Below are 20,535 nucleotides of genomic sequence, written 5' to 3'. Positions count from 1 at the left end.
AACTAAGCTACCCAGGAGACCCTATCCTTTCCATACAAACGAGATTAGCCTCACAAAGCTGTCAGAAGTAAAAGAAAGCAGTGCACAGAAAAAGCTACATGTATGTATGTAAGATATTTTTATTAAAATCAAAATCATCTGAAGGTTTGGAACTTTCTACCTAAGCCTAAGGAGTACAAATATATAGAAGACTGTTTTTCTTATGTATCAGTTAAGTAAATCACTTTCACTTAGCTAGTGAATATTTAATTCTGTTCTGCCTAAATAAAGGATATTGTAAACACTTCCAAATCAGTACCTGCAGCTTAGCATCCACAGACTTTACTAATACTAACCACTGTATAATTATTCAGTTAATCTTTTCTCCACTAATTGTATATACACATTCCATATTTAAGAGAAAAAATGTTTTGCTGTTTTTCTTTTGCCCTTCAGTGTTTCCACAGAATACCCATCAAACAAAAACAAAAAAAAAAAAACTAAAAACAAAACTCAACAAAAAACCTGCAGTAGGATAACATATGTTCCAAGAAAATTATACCAGATTTAATTTACTTCCTGATATAAGACTTATTAGCATCTCTGATGGGTTAATATATATTGTGGATGTCAGGAAGGGTTAAAATCTGCAAGGTGTCATAGCTATACTTACTTTACATTTCAGTTCCACTAAAGTCCCACAGTATACAGTTTGATAAATGATATGCTAAACAGTAAACTGATAAATCTGATTCCATTCTCTACACAAGCTGCATTTAACCTTGGACTTACTCCTTAGCTACACTTCTTTCTGTGGCCTCTATGTAATCTAAATTCTTTACTCTATCTGCAATGGTTTTAATGTGCTTGACTGAATACTTGTGCAGTAAGTATCATTCTTTTATAAACCCATAAAATTCAGGGACAATTACATTCAATACTTTGTTTAAGGCAGTGCATGAATACACAGCACAGGAAGAGATTAACTCAGCAGGTCTCAGTTGTCCAAACCCTGCACATTTAAAGAAATGTCTGGCCCTTGACCAACTCCTGAGGATGATCTCTACATCGTTGGAATATTCTGCCTTACAAGTGTGCCTTTCTATACCCAGAACTTTGAGTCATCTATATAGTTTATGCTTACATTATTTGTGCTGGGGGCCTGAGGCTACAGTGTATCAGTCTGATATCAAAGGGGCTACTGATGACTAGGTAACTAAGGTTGGCTAGGTATGCTCTCCGTCTCACCAATATCAACCCCCAATATTATACACATTCCATGGACAGGGGAAAAAACCCTGGAAAGGCTTGGGTGAACATCCCTGGTTGACAATACTATGTGTGTGTGATCACACATCATTGAAATGAATTAAGTGCTATTCATATGACTGCAATGAGAGAGTATAAACAGGGCTCTTGTCTCTCCTGGACTCTACCTCCTGTGCTTTTTCCTTTGACAATTTTAATCTGTGCTCTTTCACTGTAATAAACTATGACCATAAATAAAACTGCTTTCTAAGTTCAGTGACCTTCAGCAAATCACTGACAATTAAGGGTGGTTTAGAGAACCCCCTATCACACACAGTTTTTAAATAACATTTATTTACCATTTCCATGCTAATGAGTTCAGAGCAAGTCCTACTATAAAGTCACACACACATTCTTTTGTAGGCAAGATATTCCACAATAGATCTATGTCAGGAAAAAAGCAAACATTCAAAATGGTCATAAATTGACAAAACCTAGTGCTTTTCCCCAGAAACTTGAATTCTTTCACAGAGCAATACTTTTGTCATACAAAGAAACTCCAGTCCCATTAATAACCTCAGAAGACATAAAATGACAGAACACAGAAACTGAAAAATGAAAGGTTTTGATAAATCATATTTCCATTAGAATTAAAATATTTAACAATGTATTATTTTTTCACAGTAATATTTACACTCACCAACAAGCAGTCCATAAGTTTTAACAGAGAAGAATGTATTACAAAATTTTGCCTATGCCATGTGTCGTGCTACTATAAGTGAGCAGACTTCTCATCAGTCACATATGAATTCAAGACTAGCCAATGATTAGATTACTGGCACTTCATCAATAACTGCTCTTCATCTTTATGGCCAGTGCTTTACATGCTCAAATATAATAAAAGCCTTCACTGTTTCTGAATCACACACTTCAAACACTTTTTAAAGACAAAATAAAAACAAACCAATAAAATAAAATTTAAAGAACCAAAAATTCATCTTGCAAATCTTAGCATCAAGTCTACTTTGTACCCTGAAATTCAACCTTTTTTTTTAAACCTTTTAATTTATATCCTAAATTAGTTCTTTTTTTATAGTGGTCATATAAATTCCAACATTTCTGAACACTTAAAACTTAGCAACACACACACAGAATAGTGTCTGTCTAGGAAAAACCCAAGCTACCTACCTTTAAACTAGATTCATAGTCTGTGTTCACTTTGAACATAAGCCCAAGTCGCAAATGAATTTCCTTGGCTCGACAAAAGCTGGGATCAACATAAAGCACCTCTTGAAATGCTTTAATTGCCCTGAAATAAAGACAAAAGAATCTAAACTTTTAGTATTTATATGTATTTTCCTTGGCACTTCAGGAAACATTCCTATTACACAATTCTGACAGAAATTACAACTTTCTGAAAATCTTATGAACATTTTTAGATTAGAAAAAGATATGGAAACGCAATTGTTTCCATATTCACCTTCACAGATCATTCAACAGTAAAGGTTTAATAACATTTTCAGTGACAATAACCGCTTTTTAAATTTTTCTGAAGCATCTCAGACAGGGACAATAGGAAAGGTTTTAAAAGGCCAAGAGGGTAAGAATGTTAATCCTCATTCTATACTGCTCCAGAAAGATCTACATTTAGAAACTTCACTTGCCTATCACATTTTTGTTTAGATTCTACCTGTAATCTATTAGTATAATGTAATATATATAGGGCTGGTATTTATTTCTTCCAGATGGAATTCCTACAGTACAGTCTTTTCTGTAAACTATCTTACCTCAATAGGAATGCAGTACCTAATCTACTTCCACCTTCATCTATCACTTTATCTTTGTCTAATTCTATATCTTCTTAATTATTTGCTCTTTTTTAAAATTCTTGATTACTAGTAGAGAAAATCCAATTACGCTGGATAAATTTTGAATATTTTTTAGTATTTGAACTATGTAAATTATTACTTCCTCAAAAATGAGTAATACATGAGACCCCCCCCCCCCCCAAAAAAAAAAAAGTCCACTGACCACTGACTGAATAGTGTAGGGTTAGGGGCAACCCCCAGAGCAACAAGAAAATCCAGCTGTAACTTTTTACCCCCCAAAACCTTAATTATTAATAGCATACTGTTGCCTGGAATCCTTATCGAAACCATAAAAATTCAATTAACACGTATTTTGTATATGTATTATAAAATACATTCTTATAATAAAGTACAGAAAACAAAATGTTAAGAAAATCATAAGGTAGAGAAAATACACCTAGAAGCAACAAAATATATCATGTAAAGACCACCTGTGCAGTTCAAACTTGTTTGTTCAAGTATCAACTGTACTGTATTCTCTAAACTCCACAAGGGTCACTATTTAGAATCTTACGTGTTTCCAAAGTCAATTTCCTCTTACCAAAAAAACATACAGATACCACGTATACCATAAATAAGGACAAAGGAACACACTATGTCTTTAGTAAGTCATTTTGGTTATGTTCCTACTTCTAAAGTTGTGTAGTTTTATATGCGTTTATTACAAAATTTATTGCAAAATTTACTGCAGAGCATTTTAAAAGGTAAGGGTTTTTTGGAAAACATATAGACATCACTTTAAGATAAATAATCAAAATTTACATTCATCTCGCAGAACTAAACAATGCCATAAACAAATTAAAGCAGTATTTTCCACCTGTACTAATTTATCTCTTCTGATTTCATGTTCTTATCTTCAATTTAAGGGGATCCACAAGTTATCATAGCTATGTGGAAATATTTTTCATACACACATTCACACACACGTAAGTGGAAACATGGTTTAAATCAACTTACCAGTGAAATGCATTGTAGTAGAAGTAAACCAAACCAAGGCCGTATAAAAAGGCAGCATTCTGTTAAAAAAAATTTTTTCATTGTAAAAGTTTTTACAGCTGTTTCCTACTTATTAGAAATCTGGTACATTATGTTTTTATGTTCTGAAAATTCTACCATACATTACATAATACACTTAAAAGAAAACAATGAGGTCATTCAGTAACATGCAATTCAGAAAAGCCAAACTACTTCAAGTATTTTCAATTTTGAGGCACCTAGGTGGCTCAGTCACCTCAACATCTGACTTCGGCTAAGGTCATGATCTTATGGTTCATGAGTTTAGGACCCTATCAAACTCTGTGGTGACAGCGCAGAGCCTGCTTGGAATCCTCTGCCCACCCCACCCCCCACCCCCATTCTCCTCCTCCACTGCTCACTCTCTTTCTCTCTAAAAGAAATAAACATTTAAAAGAAGAAAACAGGTATTTTCACCTTCTTTTTAATGAAGCCCAAAATGAAAACATGAAACTTACATTCTTAAAACTTATGTGAAATCACACAAAAGAACAAAGCAGGAGGTGTAACACTTCCTGCTACAAACTACAGCATATAAAACCAGTATGGTATTGGCATAAAAATGGAACTATAGGCCAAGAGAACAGAATAGAGAGCAGAAAATTAATCCCCCACATTTACAATCAACTATTTCTCAATCAGGGAGCCATGATCATCTGAACATCTGATGACAAAAGGACTGTGTCTTCAAAAAATGGAGTTGAAAAAAATGGATAAATATATGCAGAACTATGAAACTGGACCTCTTTCTTACAGTACTCCCCCAAATTAATATGAAATCAATTGAAGACTTAAACATTATACCCAATACATAATACCCTAAAACTCCTGGAATAAAATTTGGAAAAGCAGCTCCTTGACAGTGGTTTTGACAAAGATTTCTTGGGTTGACATGAAAAGCACACACAACACAAGTAAAAATCAATAAGTAGGACATTAAATGTAAAATCTTCTGAACAGAATAATTAAAAACATGAAAAGAATGGGAGGTAATTTCTGCAAACCACGTATCTTGTAAGGAGTTAACAACAAAAAAGAATCTAATTAAAAATGGGCACAGGAAGTAAACATTTTTCCAAAGAAGAAATTTAAATGGCCAAGACATAAACAGATGCTCAACATCTAATCATCAAGGAGGTACAATTCAGTAACACAACAACATACCACCTTTACACCTCTTTGAATGGCTATCATGAAAACGTCAAGAGATAACGAATGTTCACAAGGATGTAAAAAAAGGAAACCTAGTAAACTGCTGATGGAAATATAAATTGGTTCAACAATTATGGAAAATAGAGAGGTTGTTTACAAAAATTAGAAAGAGATCTACCATATGATCAAGCAATTCCACCAGTGTGTATTTATCCAAAGAAAATGAAAATAGGGTATTGAAAGGACATATACATACTCCTGTGTTCAGTGCACATTATTCACAAGAGCCAAGATATATAGAAACAACCTAAGGTACCATCAACAGATGAATAGATAAGTAAGATGTTACACACACACACACACACACACACACACACACACACACACACACACACAGCGCAATACTATTCAGCCATAAGAAAGTACTTCTTCCCATTTGTAACAATGTAAGTGGTAAGTAAAAACAACCAGAAAAACAGAAAACCAGTAAAAACTGTCAGAAAAAACCCCAGCACTGCATGGTATCAATAACATGTGGTATCAAAAAAGCCAAACTTGGGGCGCCTGGGTGGCTCAGTCGGTTAAGCGTCCGACTTCGGCTCAGGTCATGATCTTGCGGTCCGTGAGTTCGAGCCCCACATTGGGCTCTGTGTGGACAGTTGGGAGCCTGCTTGGGATTCTCTCTCTCTCTCTCCCTCTCTCTCTCTCTCTCTCTCTCTCTCTCTCTGTCCCTCTCCGACTCATACTCTATCTCTCTCTCTCAGAAGTAAACATTTAAAAAAATTTTTAAAAAGGAATTATTCCAACTACCAAGAAGAAATAATAAAATAATACAAATTAAAATAATACATATATAAAAAATATAATACAATATATACATACATAAAATATACAATACATATATAAAAAATAATACAAGTACAAAATAATACAAAGTGAGATACTAACTATTGCTACAATGGCAATCATATTACAATATGTATATATGAAATTAACATGTACATCTTAAATTTACAATGTTACAGATCAAATATTTCAACAATAAAAATAAATTTAAAAATGACCAGTATGTACTTGAAAAGATGTTCATATCATTACCCTTCACAGCAATGAAAACCGAAATCACAGCAAGATATCTCCACCTACCTAAGATGGCAAAAATAAAAAAGACAATAACGAGTACTGACAAGGTTATGGAGAAACTAGTACTGTCAGAGATAATCATGGGTCAATGCAAAAGGACACCATAAAGACTTACAGGGATCTCTTGTTGTCAGTTTTACGTCTGTTTTGAAGATTAGGTATAATTTTCTACAAAATATATAATTTATGAAATTCTCTCTCTGTATAATTCAGAAACAAGTGAGGTTCAGAGGATTTATAATTTGTCAAAGTGTCTGTCACAAACCCTAGTTTCATGTGATCATCAATAATAACTCTATATAATGTGTCTGTGTTAAAGAAAAAAAGATGTGGCTGAACGTTACCAACATGATGACAGAGATGGCAGATTCCCTCCTCCCAGGGTTGGACCAAATATACAGCAACACGTGGATTAATTCCCTAAGTGAAATTCAAAACTTAGCTGAGTGACTCCTACATATCAGGCAGTTGGTAAAATACCCTCATCAAAACAGGCAGGAAGACCAAGACAGTCTTATACCATAAACCCCACAATTACCCTCCTAATTCTGCCTTTAACAATCACAAGTCTTCTCCAACTTCAGTCTTCTCCATGAGGAACAAAGTGTTTGGACCACAAACTTATGCGCCCAACTTTTAAGACTGCCACCTAAAATCACCAAGGTCTGGAATTTGACATTCATGAGTCCCTCAGGACCATCGCCAAAAAAAGGAAGGAAGGAGAGGGAGGGAGGAGAGGGAAGGGAGGGAAGGGAGGGAAGGGAGGGAAGGGAGGGAAGGGAGGGAGGAGAGGGAAGGGAGGGAGGAGAGGGAAGGGAGGGAGGGAGGAGAGGGGAGGGAGGGAAGGAGGGAGGGAGGGAGGGAGGGAAGGAGGAAGAGAGAGGAAGGGAGGGAGAGGGAGGGAGGGAGGGAGGGAGGGAGGGAGGGAGGGAGGGAGAAGGAGGGAAGGGAGGGGAGCGGAGGGGAGGGGAGGGAGGGGAGGGAAGAAGAAAGAAGCAGTTGTTAAACAGGCTGTGAGTATTTCCAGACCTACTTTTAAAAGATAGAAGGAGAAAGACAAAGACAACAATAGGAAATGTATAATGTCTCCAAGGAAAGGAACAGAAATTATGTGTTTGTAATTAGACATGCTACAGCCAGATCAGGAAAAACTGGCTCAGCATCCAAATCAGCTCACCGTATTTTTACGTGGCACTGCAGACCTAAAATAGGGTTTACATTTTTACGAGTTTACTTACAGAAGAAAAGTAAGTGACAGAAACCAAATATAGCCAATAAAACCTAAAATTTACAGCCAAGTCCATTAAAATAAATTGTGAACCTCCAAAGTTAACAATTTTTGAACTTCTGTTCTTTAAAATATATGAAGGGGCGCCTGGGTGGCTCAGTCGGTTCAGCGTCCGACTTCAGCTCAGGTCACGATCTCGCGGTCCGTGAGTTCGAGCCCCGAGTCGGGCTCTGGGCTGATGGCTCAGAGCCTGGAGCCTGTTTCCGATTCTGTGTCTCCCTCTCTCTCTGCCCCTCCCCCGTTCATGCTCTGTCTCTCTCTGTCCCCAAAATAAATAAACGTTAAAAAAAAATTTTTTTTTAAATATATGTAATGATAAAAAGTAAACTGCTAAAATTTGCAATAAAATTTTAAAAATAGTTCAAAATTAAGAACTAAAGATTTACCTCAGAATAAGGCTTGTACATTTCACTGCAGAGGGTTAAATAATGTCACATTAAGGATCCTCACAGAAGCAGAACCAACAGGGAGAGGGAGTAGAGGGAGTGTGTATGTACATCTGTGTGTGTGGTTTATTGTAAGGATCTGACTGAATGCAGGTTGACAAATACAAAGATCTGAGTAGTCAAAGTTAGAAACAGGAAAGTTGATGTTTTAATTTAAGTAAAAATGCAGGAAGCTATGGATGTCCCAGTTCAAAGACTTATTCACAGGATGGTCAACTTTTCTATAGTAGATAGGGCTTGAACTGACAGAGACCCATCTACACTCAGGAGGCTAATCAGCTTTAGCCAGTATATTCATGTGTTAATCTAATCCCAAAAAACTTCAAAGGCATATCCAGAATGTTTGAATAAACACTTGGACGCAATCAAACAGGGCCACCAGATAAAATTAACCAAAACGAGTCGACAGGCACACATACACCATACATATATCCTTAAATCATATGTAATCTCTAAGAAAAGAAAGAAAAAATAAAAAACACAAGTGTCTAATTCTGAAGCCTAACATGATACAATAATTGTGCATACAACCAAAATCAGGGAAGCTCCTTCTCCAGAAGGGGACGAAAAACTCTCAGCAATACAATCACTTCTTGATATCCTGTAGTTGAAACACTATGATACAACAGTAGTAAGCAGTACATTACATCATCAGAGAATATGAAAAGGAAGAAAAAAATACATGCTTTACACACACTTGACAAAGTCCTCAGTGCTGTAGTCATGGCCATACCTGGTATTTGTAACCACCTTCTTCCATTAATCATTCGGTAGTCCCTTTGCAACCAGAAAAGTGCTTCAACTCGTCATCTTTCTTTAACTACTAGGGTTATACCAACCATTCTTGAAAGGTCTGGGCCATTACTATTCCACCCTTGCCTATGTTTTTGCAGTTTTCCATTGACCTTATATCATAAGGCATAGTAATTTTAAGAGATGCTGTAAGGGATACACTGTACTGCACACTCTTTCTTACATGCAGGAGTAAATTTCCCCCTGCATATCAAGATGAATCACCACAACAGAAAAGAAACACCTTTTCTTTTTTTTTTTTTATTTTTTTTATTTTTTAATATATGAAATTTACTGTCAAATTGGTTTCCATACAACACCCAGTGCTCATCCCAAAAGGTGCCCTCCTCAATACCCATCACCCACCCTGCCCTCCCTCCCACCCCCCATCAACCCTCAGTTTGTTCTCAGTTTTTAACAGTCTCTTATGCTTTGGCTCTCTCCCACTCTAGCCTCTTTTTTTTTTTCCTTCCCCTCCCCCATGGGTTTCTGTTATGAAGAAACACCTTTTCTTGCCTGTTAATTCAAATTGAGGAATAAGGAATCCAAATAGCCAGGCAGCAGTCTCAACTTTCAGTTTTATAGGAACTAGGAACATGCCTCCTTTTGGCACTAACACTTATTTGCCACCAGACCATAAGGTCATAGAGAAGGGAAACCAAAATTTTGAAGGTAATACTTAACTGGTGCCAAGATAACATCATCAGGGTGCAACATAGGTGATACCAGACTTCCCCCTCATGAGAAGAGCAACTTGCAAGTATCCATAAAGAAGATGAAAACCCAAGAATATAGGGGTAAAGATTAAAGCACATTCTTGAACCACAGAGACTGAGAAGGATGCATTAGAAGCTCAGAAGGCACAATTACACTACTAGGCATTTATCCACGGGATACAGGTGTGCTGTTTCAAAGGGGCACATGCATCCCAATGTTTATAGAAGCACTATCAACAATAGCCAAAGTATGGAAAAAGCCTAAATATCCACGGATGGATGAATAAAGAAGATATACATATATATACGTGTATATATACACATACATATGTATACACATATACATGTATATGTATGTATACATACATGTATATATACATACATATATATGTAGATACACACAATGCATCGAGTATTACTTGGCAATCAAAAAGAATGAAAGCTTGACATTTGCAACTATGTGGATGGAACTAGAGGGTATTACACTAAGCGAAATTAGTCAGTCAGAGAAAGACAAATATCTATGACTTCACTCATGAGGACTTTAAGACACAGAACAGATGAAACTAAGGGAAGGAAAAATAATAGAAAAATGAGGGCAGGGGAGGAGAGGGGAGGGGAGGGGAGGGGAGGCTGAGCCAACTGAGTTGGCTGAGTGGCTGAGTTGGTTCAGTTTGGCTGACAGCTCAAAGCCTGGAGCCTGCTTCAGATTCTGTGTCTCCTCTCTCTCTCTGCCCCTCCGCTGCTCATGCTGTCTCTCTCTCTCTTAAAAGTGAATAAATGTTTAAAAAAAGAATTTTTTAGAAAAATTACCAGCTAGAAGAGCAAAAAAAAAAAAAAGGGTGAAAAGGAGTTATGAAACACCATCAAAAGGAAAACATAAAAGCATTTTGTAAACCCAGGTACAAAAGAGAAAAACAAAGAGAAAGAAAATATATTTAAAGCAATAAATGCTGAAAAGCGGATATATATGGAGACATGAACATCCAGACTAATGAGGTACAAAAGAACCCAAGAGATTCAACCTAAAAGGGCCAGCCACATCAACGCACATTATAATTAAAATTAAGTTGTCAAAAACAAAAGAGAATTTTGAAAACACTGAGGGAGAAGTGACATTTCACATACAAGGGAACACCAATAAAACTACAATGAGATGCGTCATCAGAAACTTTCCAGGGCAGAAGAGGATATATTTAAAATACTAAAAAAATTGTCAACCAAGAATGCTATACTAAACAAAGCCATCTTTCAGAATGAAGAAGATAAAATGCTTTTCCCCAACAAAAACTAAGAAACTTCATCATCACTATACCTGCCTTACCAGAAATCCCAAAGTGAGTTTTTCAAGAGGAAATAAAAAGATGCTAATTAATACCATCATAAAAATGTATGAATGTACATGTAAAATTCACTGGGTAAATGTAAATATACACTCAAATTCAGACTCTCTTAATATTGTAACAGTAATATATAATTCATTTACAAGTCTAATACAAGTCTAATTTAAAAAACATTAAGTGTTAAAAAAAGTGCAATAGTTTATTATTGCATAAACAATTTAAGAATATCTTAACTGTAACATCAACATGTGAATGGGAAAGAAAAAGATGAAAAGTTTGTATGCAAAGTTACCAGATAAACAATGTTATAAATAAAAGATATTTTATGTAAGCTTCCTGGTAAATACAAAGGAAAAACTTGTAGTAGTGATATAAAAGACTACTATAAAAAGTCAAAGCATGTCAGCACCAAGTAATCTAATCACATAAAGAAAACACCAAGATATAAAAAAGAACAAAGGCTTTACATTACATCGAGAACACTAAAATGGTATTTATAAATCCTTACCTATCGATGATTAAACAGAAACTGATACAATAAACATAGAATGCCTGAATACATTAAAAAAAAAAAATCCAGTGATATGCTGCTGCCTAAGATACACAGGAGAGTGAAGGAAGAGAAAAAGATTATCTGTAAGGTAACCAAAAGAAGGCAGTAAGAGCTACATTTGTATCAGACAAAAAAAAGATTTCAAGGTAAAGATGGCCAAAAAAGGTCAAAGGTCACTAGTAACTGTGCGCGCGCGCGCACACACCCACACCCACACCCACACACACACACACACACACGTCACTATATCACGATAATTGCAAGTTACTTATGTATCCACCACCAGAACACCTGAACATATAAAGCAGATCACCTCAGAATTAAAAGCAGAAATAAACACTAGTGCCTGGCTGGCCCAGTCTCAGGATTATGGGTTTGAGCCCCATGGTGGGTGTAGAGATTACCTCAAAAATAAAAGTTTAAAAATTATAAGAAATTAAAGTAGAAATAAATACCAATACAATAAAAGTTGTGACTTTAATACCCTACTCTGGACAACAGATGGATCACCCAGAGAATTAAAAGGGACACAGCAAATTAGAACAATAACAGACAACACATGAACCTCACAGACATATATGAAATATTTCATCCAACATGGTCAGAATATACATTCTATTCAAGCACACATGGAACATCTTCTGGGATAAATCACATGTTAGCACATAAAACAAGTCTCAAATTTAAGAACAGGTGAAGTCTTATCTTCTCAGACTACAATGAAAGGTATGAACTCAGTAAAAGAGGATCAACAGGAAAATTCACGAACATAGGGACATCAAACACAGTCCTGAAGAACCAATGAATCAAAGAAATTAAAAGGGAAATTAAAAATTGCTTGAGCCAAATGAAAATCAACACACAAATATATAAAGTTATGTGACAGAGCAAAAGTAGTTCCAAGACAGAACTTTATGGCAAACAAATTTCAGTTGTATTGTTTAGCAACCATCTGAAAAAGAAAAGCCCACTGGAAATTGATAAGGAAAGCAAAGGCAAAAGACATGTAGCTGAATTTAAATATCCCAACAGCTTGCAGCCCACTGATAGACACCTGAAACACGCAGAGTGTGACCCTCCCTAGGAACTCATGCCTCAGTGCCTTAATGATGTTTTATTAAAGACTACAAGTAGTATCTTCACAGCAGCTAGCTCCTCAAAGTCCTGAACACTTTCCTTCCAAATTCCTTAGAGATTTAGGCTACCCTTAACCTCCATTAATTTAATAGTATATAATCAGCTATTCCTCACAATCCCAGTGCAGCACTTTCTGCCCACAGTGTAGCAGGATTCTTAGTCTTGACACAGAGGCTTTCCTTTCCAGGAAGCAACTTTATTCATAGCAGCACTGCTCAGTTGGGTTCATACCTGAAGAATTGAGCCCTGAATGCCACATGGCATAGTTTTTTTTATACATTTTCTATTTCCTTGTCTCCCCTGTATGGTAACACACAAACATGCAGTCTGATTAAGTGGTCCCACGTTACAGGGTCTGAGGGATGCTGTCCCATACACATATGGCCAGGTTGTCTTGAGGTTATTTTTTTTTCCTCCCTTTACAGAGTGGACCCTACCATATCCCCCTCTTTGATGCTCAGACCCCTCTACTTTTGGGTTAAAGAGCATCATCTTGGTTTAGAGGTTTACATTTCCAAAACATCATTACATGAGTGGCCATCTTTCCTTCAACCATGGCCTCAATGAGACTGGAGACAGACTATACAACCAGGAAAGCTAAGCAGGGTAAGAGGAAGCACCCTCCCAAAATTAGGAGGATAATTCCCATGAGGGTTTTGGATCCCCCCCCCCCTCCAACCCCCAAGTTAAAAACCATCTTCCAAATTCTCCCTGGGGTTCCAACCATTCCAGGTCTGGAGGGGGACATGAGCAATTCTTCTTCAATCTGTGATCTCCTCTATGACTTTTCCCTCATCAACTACCTGTAGGCACCAGAGGCTCTGTTTAAATTTTCCACAAACACCTCCCTCAGAAACAAGCAAGTTATCTAAAGCCAAGTGATTTTGACAGAGGGCACTGAGTATTTTGGTTCGCTGCTCAGCAAGAACTAATGGCAGTTTCCTTGGTTATAATTTCTACAACTGCTTGCAGTCTGATTGTGCGGTTTAGCACATAAAACGGAGTGCGGTAGCCCCAGGACCTGTCCTCTGCACAGGTGACAGGACCATAATATTAGATTATACACTTGGGAGGCCCCTCATCTTTACAATTGCCAATTCACAAGGCATACCACTTCCTTTAAGTCTCCCTATCTCTGTACATTTGAACTCCCAGATGTTCCCCCCTAGCAAGACGGAGCAAGAAAAATAGATGGACAGATAGCGCCCAGCACACATGATCCTGACATGTATAGGCTGTTTCCCCACATATCCAGTATAGTCCAAATGGGGCCTGTCATTTAATGGCTGCGTCTATGTTGTCCCAGGCCTGTCAGAGATCAGAGAAGTCAGACAAGGGGTAGTGTCTCACTGGAGGTGACCCGGGGACACCCAGCATTGAGTTTTCCAGGTAGTTGAATTATAAAACCTTTGGCCCAGGCAAGCTAAGTTTCCAACAGGGATGGTGAACCTTTTTCCCCACCAGGCGAGACAGTTCTTCCCAATGATTGAGGTTTTGAGGAGCCAAATCCTGGTAATGGAACTGGGGTATTTTGTTCCATTATAAAGCTTGCAGGAATCTAATTTCCAGGCCTCCCATGGTCACTGATCCCCGATGCTGGTTCCCCCACATACATAGCATGAAGACACTTTAGTGTCTAGGGTATAGTCTCTGCCAGGACTAGAAACAAGTTCCTTGCTGGGACTGAAATGGGAGGGGGCTACCTCTTATTTCTTTGTAGAAGGAGTGGAAGAACTTGATGGGCCGTGATTGAAGCAGTGGTACTGACTCTTGAAATACAGCACAGTCCCTGGGTAATGGAAAATAACATTAGGAATTCCCTGAGCCTGCACTGATGGGTTAACAAGGCATAAAGAATTACAAAGCCACAGGATGCTCACACCCAAGTTTGGGTAAACAAGATTAGGTAAACAAGGCAGGGCAAAGGCCCCACTATAGAGAAGGTGGAGCAGAGGCTCCAGTATAGAGAGGGTAGGGCAAAGGTCCCAATACAAAGGTATATGAAATAAATAAGATTAGGTATGCAGGGCAGATACAGCCCCCTGCCCGCCCCCCCCCCCCCAATTTAGTACTAGAGCAGAAAGCTGCTTTCACAGGAAAAAAGGACCAAATTAGGTAAACAGGTAAATAGGGCTACAGACTGCAGCAGGGTAAAGGGAGCTGGTAAGCAAAAGAAAGATGCCTTGTTGACCCTGGAGTTACGTGCACTGTTTTTCTCCTCCCCTAGACCAGTTTAGGTAAACAGAGGTGGTGACTCACATCTGCTGTAAACAACCTTCCACCTGGATGCCCGGGCGCCAGGATTTTGTTTTGTGTTAACGAAACCCCCAACCCTGCATACCTTCAAGATCCCCTTTCCCTCACATTCGTGAGTTAATGTTCACAGTTTAATTGTCTCTTTGTGCACGTCCATCACCATGTTTATAAGCCCTCTGATCCCAATAAAAACAGAGCAAGGACCCTTAATGGGGGCTCTTGTCTTCTCCTGGACATCAGCCATCTCTCATATTTAAATCCTGCACCCCATTTTCTTGCTAGACAAAAAAGGACTCTACACCCCGAGTCTACAACAGATGGTGACCCTGATGTGACAGAAGAAAAAGAAAAGGGGACTACAGGCCAACATGGCCAGGGAGCCCATGTGGCCAGGAGGCAGTGGGACACAAGGAACACAAGATGCTGCAGAACAATTAAGGAGCTCCAAGAAAAAAGAAAAGAAAAAAATGCACTGGGTACAGTCTCTTCCTGATGAGGTAAGGGATAAAGCGAAACCATATTAGGATTCCCTGCCAAGGAACTTTTTGAGAGATCTATCATGGGAAAACTCCCTAGACCCTGAACAAAAGCGCTATATGTGAATTCTTCAGTCCCTAGGAGAGACAGCAGGGGCCACTCTAAATTATAAGACACTCCTTAGATTATTGCCTGTCCAACAAAATTGCCCTTGGTTCCCAGAACAAGGAATTTATGGACTTGACGAGTGGGAATGAGTAGGGAAAACACTGAAGGTCAGGCATTCTGAAGGGGCTAATGTCCCCCCTGCAGTAATCCGCATCTGGTCCATCATCTGCACTGCCCTTCCCTCCTTGAGCTTGAACACTCCAGGTGCTTTTGGATCCCGGTCTGTGCCTTGCAAGGGATAAAGTATGGTCTCTGTTGGGTGAGCTCTGCCTCGACTTCAGTTCCACAACCACAGGTGGTATGTTTCAGACCTTCAGCCCACACTCCTGGGATCTTAGAGGGAAGCTCAGGCACCGGCTGTGGTTCCTCCTTGAGACTGCAGAGACACCACTCTTCCCCTTGAGGAATCGTCAGTCACAATCTTTGCTTCTGGTTTCTGTAGGGTCAGAGCAGCCTGTCCGTGAGAGTGGAAAGTTATCTGGGACTGCAGCCTTCCCAACAGGTCACAGCCCATTAGAGCCACAGGGCAGTCGGGGAGGTACAGGAATTCATGGATGACTTCATGGCCAACTAAACTGCATCGTTGAGGCAGCAGGAAGGGACGGTGTGTCCAACTGCCTGAGGCCCCCACAATGGTGGCTTGTCTCTGTGAGAGGGGTCCACGGGTTGGGTCACTACTGAGTGTCTGCTCCAGTAGCCACCATAAAGTCAATGGGTTCGCCAACCCCCCCTCCCCATTCACTCAGACCATGGGCTCCTGGGGGCCTAACAAAATATAGCCTGTCTGTCCCAGTCCTCTTCATAGTCCTTGTTGGTGGCTAGCCCCACAAAGTCATCTTCGGGGGCCCCATGAGGCCCTGGAGCCAGTTAATACCAGCCCTGGACCACATGGTCTCTTTCTTTCTGCTTGAGACCTTGCTGACAATTGTCTGGTTGCTGGGGGCATTCACTTTTCCACTGGCCCTCCTGATGGGAGTAAGCACACTGATTCCACCCTAATTTTGATCCAGGGCTACACCTTCCTCCCCAGCGGTCCCCTTTCTAGCCTTGAACCTTTCCTTGTAGGGCACCTTTCCGGGAACATTCTGACTGCTCCACTATGGCAGCAGCTAACAAGCCTGACTGTTTTCCCATCTGTTGGCATTCTTCCTTCCGTTGTCACCTGGTCATGGTTAACCAACACCTGGGTTGCTACTTCTAGCAACGCACTGGCATTCAGGCCAGTGAAACCCTCTAGGTTTTGCAGCTTAGGTGGAATGTCCCCGAGCCCGAGCTACAAAAGCTGCATTAACCATCCGCTGCTTAGCGGACGCTTCTGCATCAAAGGAATGAAATGCCTCACATAGTCTCTCCTAAAACTGGCTTGGGCATTCCTCAGGTCCTTGCAGCACTTCTGATGTTTTACTCATATTTATGACGCTTTCTCCATGCCATTTAGAAGCGCTTCTTGATACTATTCAGTCCTTGCAAACCCTCCCTCTGTACCTGTAGCATCTGGCTCCCATTTGGGGTCCTCCCCAGGGAAGTGAATCCAAGCATAGGCCTGGGGGTCTAGTGTCCCAGCTGGGGCATTCCCCTCTAACCATTTTAAGGCTGCCAGGTAATTCAACGATGCTTCTCTGTTTTGAAGAGGTCAGAAGAGGTTGGTAGAAGTCATCCAGGTAGGTTTGTAGCTTTGAATTATGGACCATCACAGCCTGGGGTTTCTCCATATAGGAGGGGGTACGGTGTTTCCAGTTTAGGAGGTCCATAATGGTAAAGGGTTGGAACACAAAAACATGCTGGCCTCCTTGGATCTGGTCTTCCTGGTTCCCCTCAGTGGCATCTGTAGGGCTCCCTGGTGTGGCTGCAGGGAGGGACCGCCTCTGCTGGTCTGATTCTCTAGTCAGTCACCTTCTAGGAGGTATATGTGGGGTTCAGACTGGCAGTCCAGGTAAGTGAGTCACATTACGGAGGCCAGTGGTGCTAGGGGTAGTGAGGTCTTGAGACTAAGGGCAGACTCTGATTGGGTTCGGCAGCTAGAGTGACTGAAGGCACAGGTGGCAGTGAGGGGTCCAGTGGGACATATGGTGGTGGGGTTTCTTCAGGTTCTCCCGACAGTATGGGCTTTTTAATTTCTGGCCAGTATTTGGAGGAAGCGGTGATGCAAGCTATCCTAACTTTAAAGCTCTTTTCAATACAGAGTTTCAGCCAAGGAGGCTAGGATAGGACCAGGTCTTGCCAACAGTAATGTAAGGAAATTGGTCTGGGTGGCCTGGGTCCCCCGCGATGACCCTGAATATTCAGCTAACTACTTCCTTATCAAGTGAGCCCACGGAGAGCCAGCCCACCCCAACTGATAGCCAATCAATTTCACAGAATGTCCAGAGCTTTCTGGGTGCTGATTTCACACCATAATTTCCTGAATATCTCTTTCTGAAATTTCTCAACATACACCCTAGGGGTGTTAGTTTACTCTGCTCTCCACCCATTTCTTCCTCCTAACAGACAACTTTCATGCACACAAGGGGAAAAAAGAGGAAGTTGGGGGACTAGTTTGGAGAGGATACACACTCGCTTTTGTCAATTTCTGGCCACTCTCCCCTTGGAGATATTTCAAATTAGCATTGGCATGTTCAGTTTCAATCCCTGACTGGGATCAGACTCCAAGGAAGTCTGATGTCGCCTTTGGATGTATGAGGTCTCCACAAAACCATGGATCAGGAGTCAACACTGGTTTCGGCTGCTGGTCAGGCTGGAACCTTTCCGTTGTCTGTCTCATTCACACACACTCACACGACTCCAGCCCACCGCCCTATATTCAGCGCCTTAGAGTTGCAGCTTTGTTCCAAGTCCCTTGTGGAATTACTAGGGCAACTCTGGGAAGTGATCAGACTCCCCTTCTGCCTCTTAGAGCCAGGTCTTTCAAAACAAACCTGGGTTCTTACCAGTCTGGCGGGTAGCACTCCTTAAGCTTGTTCCTGGGCCTCACTAATTCTCACCTTCCTGCGCACAGAGATAGGTTTATCTTCTCCAGAACAAGGAGTCCTCTGGCAACAGGCGAGGTAGCTTCTCTAGGCACTCAGATGTTTGTACCCAGTGGCAAAGGAGGTGGAAACACGCTGACTCAACTGAACTCCAGCTCCCAAGCAACGTAACGGGATTCTTGCACAGAGAGTCGTGACACTGAGGCTTTTCTTTCCAGGAAGGAACTTTATTCATACCAGCAAAGCTCAGTTGGGTTTGTGCACACAGAACTGAGCCCACAGTTTTTTATACATATTCTACTGCTTTGTTTCTCATATATGGTAACATGCAAACGTGGTCTCATTGGGTGTTCGCGTGTTACAGGGTCATGAGGAATGGTGTCACATACACATGTAACCATGTTGCCCTGAGATCTTTTTTGCGTTTTGTTTTGTTTTTTTCCTCCTTATGGAGGTGATCCTACCACAAAAGCTCCTGTCCTCATGCTTTAATAAAACCATCTTTTTGCACGAAAGATGTCTCATGAATTCATTCTTAGCCATTTGCTCATGGAACACTTCAGGGATAGTATCAAGAATAATAAAGTTAGTAATGAATTTTAAATCTATCAATGACAAACATACACACTGATAATATAAGATTTTGAGTAAAGGAATTGAATAAGACACAAATAAATGTAAAGATACCCATTTTCGTAAATAGGAGAATTAAATTTTGTTATTAATGTCGATATTACCCACATCCAACTATACAGTCACTGAAATCTCTATCAAGATTTCAATGTCAACTTTTATAGAAACAGACAAAGAAAAAAGATTTTAAATTGGCATGAAACCACAAGAGATCCCCAAGTAGCCAAAGAAATGCAAAGAATAACAAAAGTTTGAAATATCACCCTTTCTGATACAAATCAAAACAGAATGGTTACTGGAATAAAAAAACAAGGCACAAAGACCAAGAGAATAAAATTAACAACCCAGTAATAAACCCATGTATACAGACTACCAGTATCTGACAAGGGAACTATTAACACTCATGAGAGAAGAAGGTTCTTCAATGAATGGCCCTGAGAAACGTGGATTATTTACATAAAAAAAAAAAAAAACAATGAAACAAAGAAAAATATCTTAATAACATTTGCAAAGTAAACTCAGAAATGGACTGACAACAAACACCATAAAACTCCTAGATGAAAACACAAGGAAGAAGTTCCCTGACACTGGTATGTTTCTTGGCAATAGTATTTTGGATATGACAACTAAAACACAAGCAAATCAGAAGTGAATGTGATTATCGGGGCGCCTGGGTAGCTCAGTCAGTTAAGCGTCTGACTTCAGCTCAGGTCATGATCTCACGGTTTGTGTGTTCAAATCCCGTGTTGGGCTCTGTGCTGACAGCTCAGAGCCTGGGGCCTGTTTCAGATTCTGGGTCTCCCTCTCTCTCTGCCCCTCCCCTGCTTATATTCTGTGTCTGTCTCTCAAAAATAAATAAATGTTTAAAAAAATTTTTTTAATGTGATTACATGAAACTAGTAAGTTTCTGCACAGCAAAAGAAATGATCAACAAAATGAAAACAATTCATGGTAAACAGTGTTAAGGATCCTCAAAAAACTGAAATAAATGGGGTGCCTGAGTGGCACATTGGTTAATCATCCAACTTCAGCTCAGGTCACGATCTCATGAACTCTACACTCACAGTCCAAAGCCGGCTTGGAATTCTCTCCCCCACTCCGCTCTCTCAGACCCTCCCCTGCTCATTCTCATTCTCTCTTAAAAATAAACAAATAAACATTTAGAAAACCTTTTTAAAATTGGAGATACAACTACCACCTGATCCCTCAATTTCACTTCTAGGTGTATACCCAAAGAAAACAAAATCACTATCTGAGGAAATATCTACCATCTAAGTGTTTATTACAGCATTATTTATTATTTTTATTAGCCAACACATGGGAAAAAACCCGAAGTATCCATGCATGGATGAACAG

General features: G+C 39.7%; 1 protein-coding gene across 6 annotated transcripts in view; it reads right to left on the bottom strand.

Moving 5' to 3' along the window:
* The window catches only part of LOC145714981 (lysine-specific demethylase 6A-like), a 192,661-nt gene that overhangs the window by 99,328 nt on the left and 72,798 nt on the right, over nucleotides 1–20,535 (bottom strand). For all 6 annotated transcript variants that reach the window (XR_014137095.1, XM_081794572.1, XM_081794573.1 and 3 more), the window contains exons 5-6: nucleotides 4,053–4,111; nucleotides 2,416–2,536 (exon numbers count right to left, since the gene is read on the bottom strand). Coding sequence is in view for 5 of the 6 variants with exons in the window: in XM_081794572.1 (XP_081650698.1) it covers nucleotides 2,416–2,536; nucleotides 4,053–4,111 (180 nt within the window). In the remaining variant the exon portion in view is untranslated. The remainder of the gene's footprint in view (nucleotides 1–2,415; nucleotides 2,537–4,052; nucleotides 4,112–20,535) is intronic.

The sequence above is a fragment of the Panthera onca genome, chromosome Y (assembly GCF_046562875.1).
Source record: "Panthera onca isolate mPanOnc1 chromosome Y, mPanOnc1 haplotype 2, whole genome shotgun sequence".
Taxonomy (NCBI): Eukaryota; Metazoa; Chordata; class Mammalia; order Carnivora; family Felidae; genus Panthera; species Panthera onca.
This window is presented reverse-complemented; position numbering and strand designations above follow the sequence as displayed.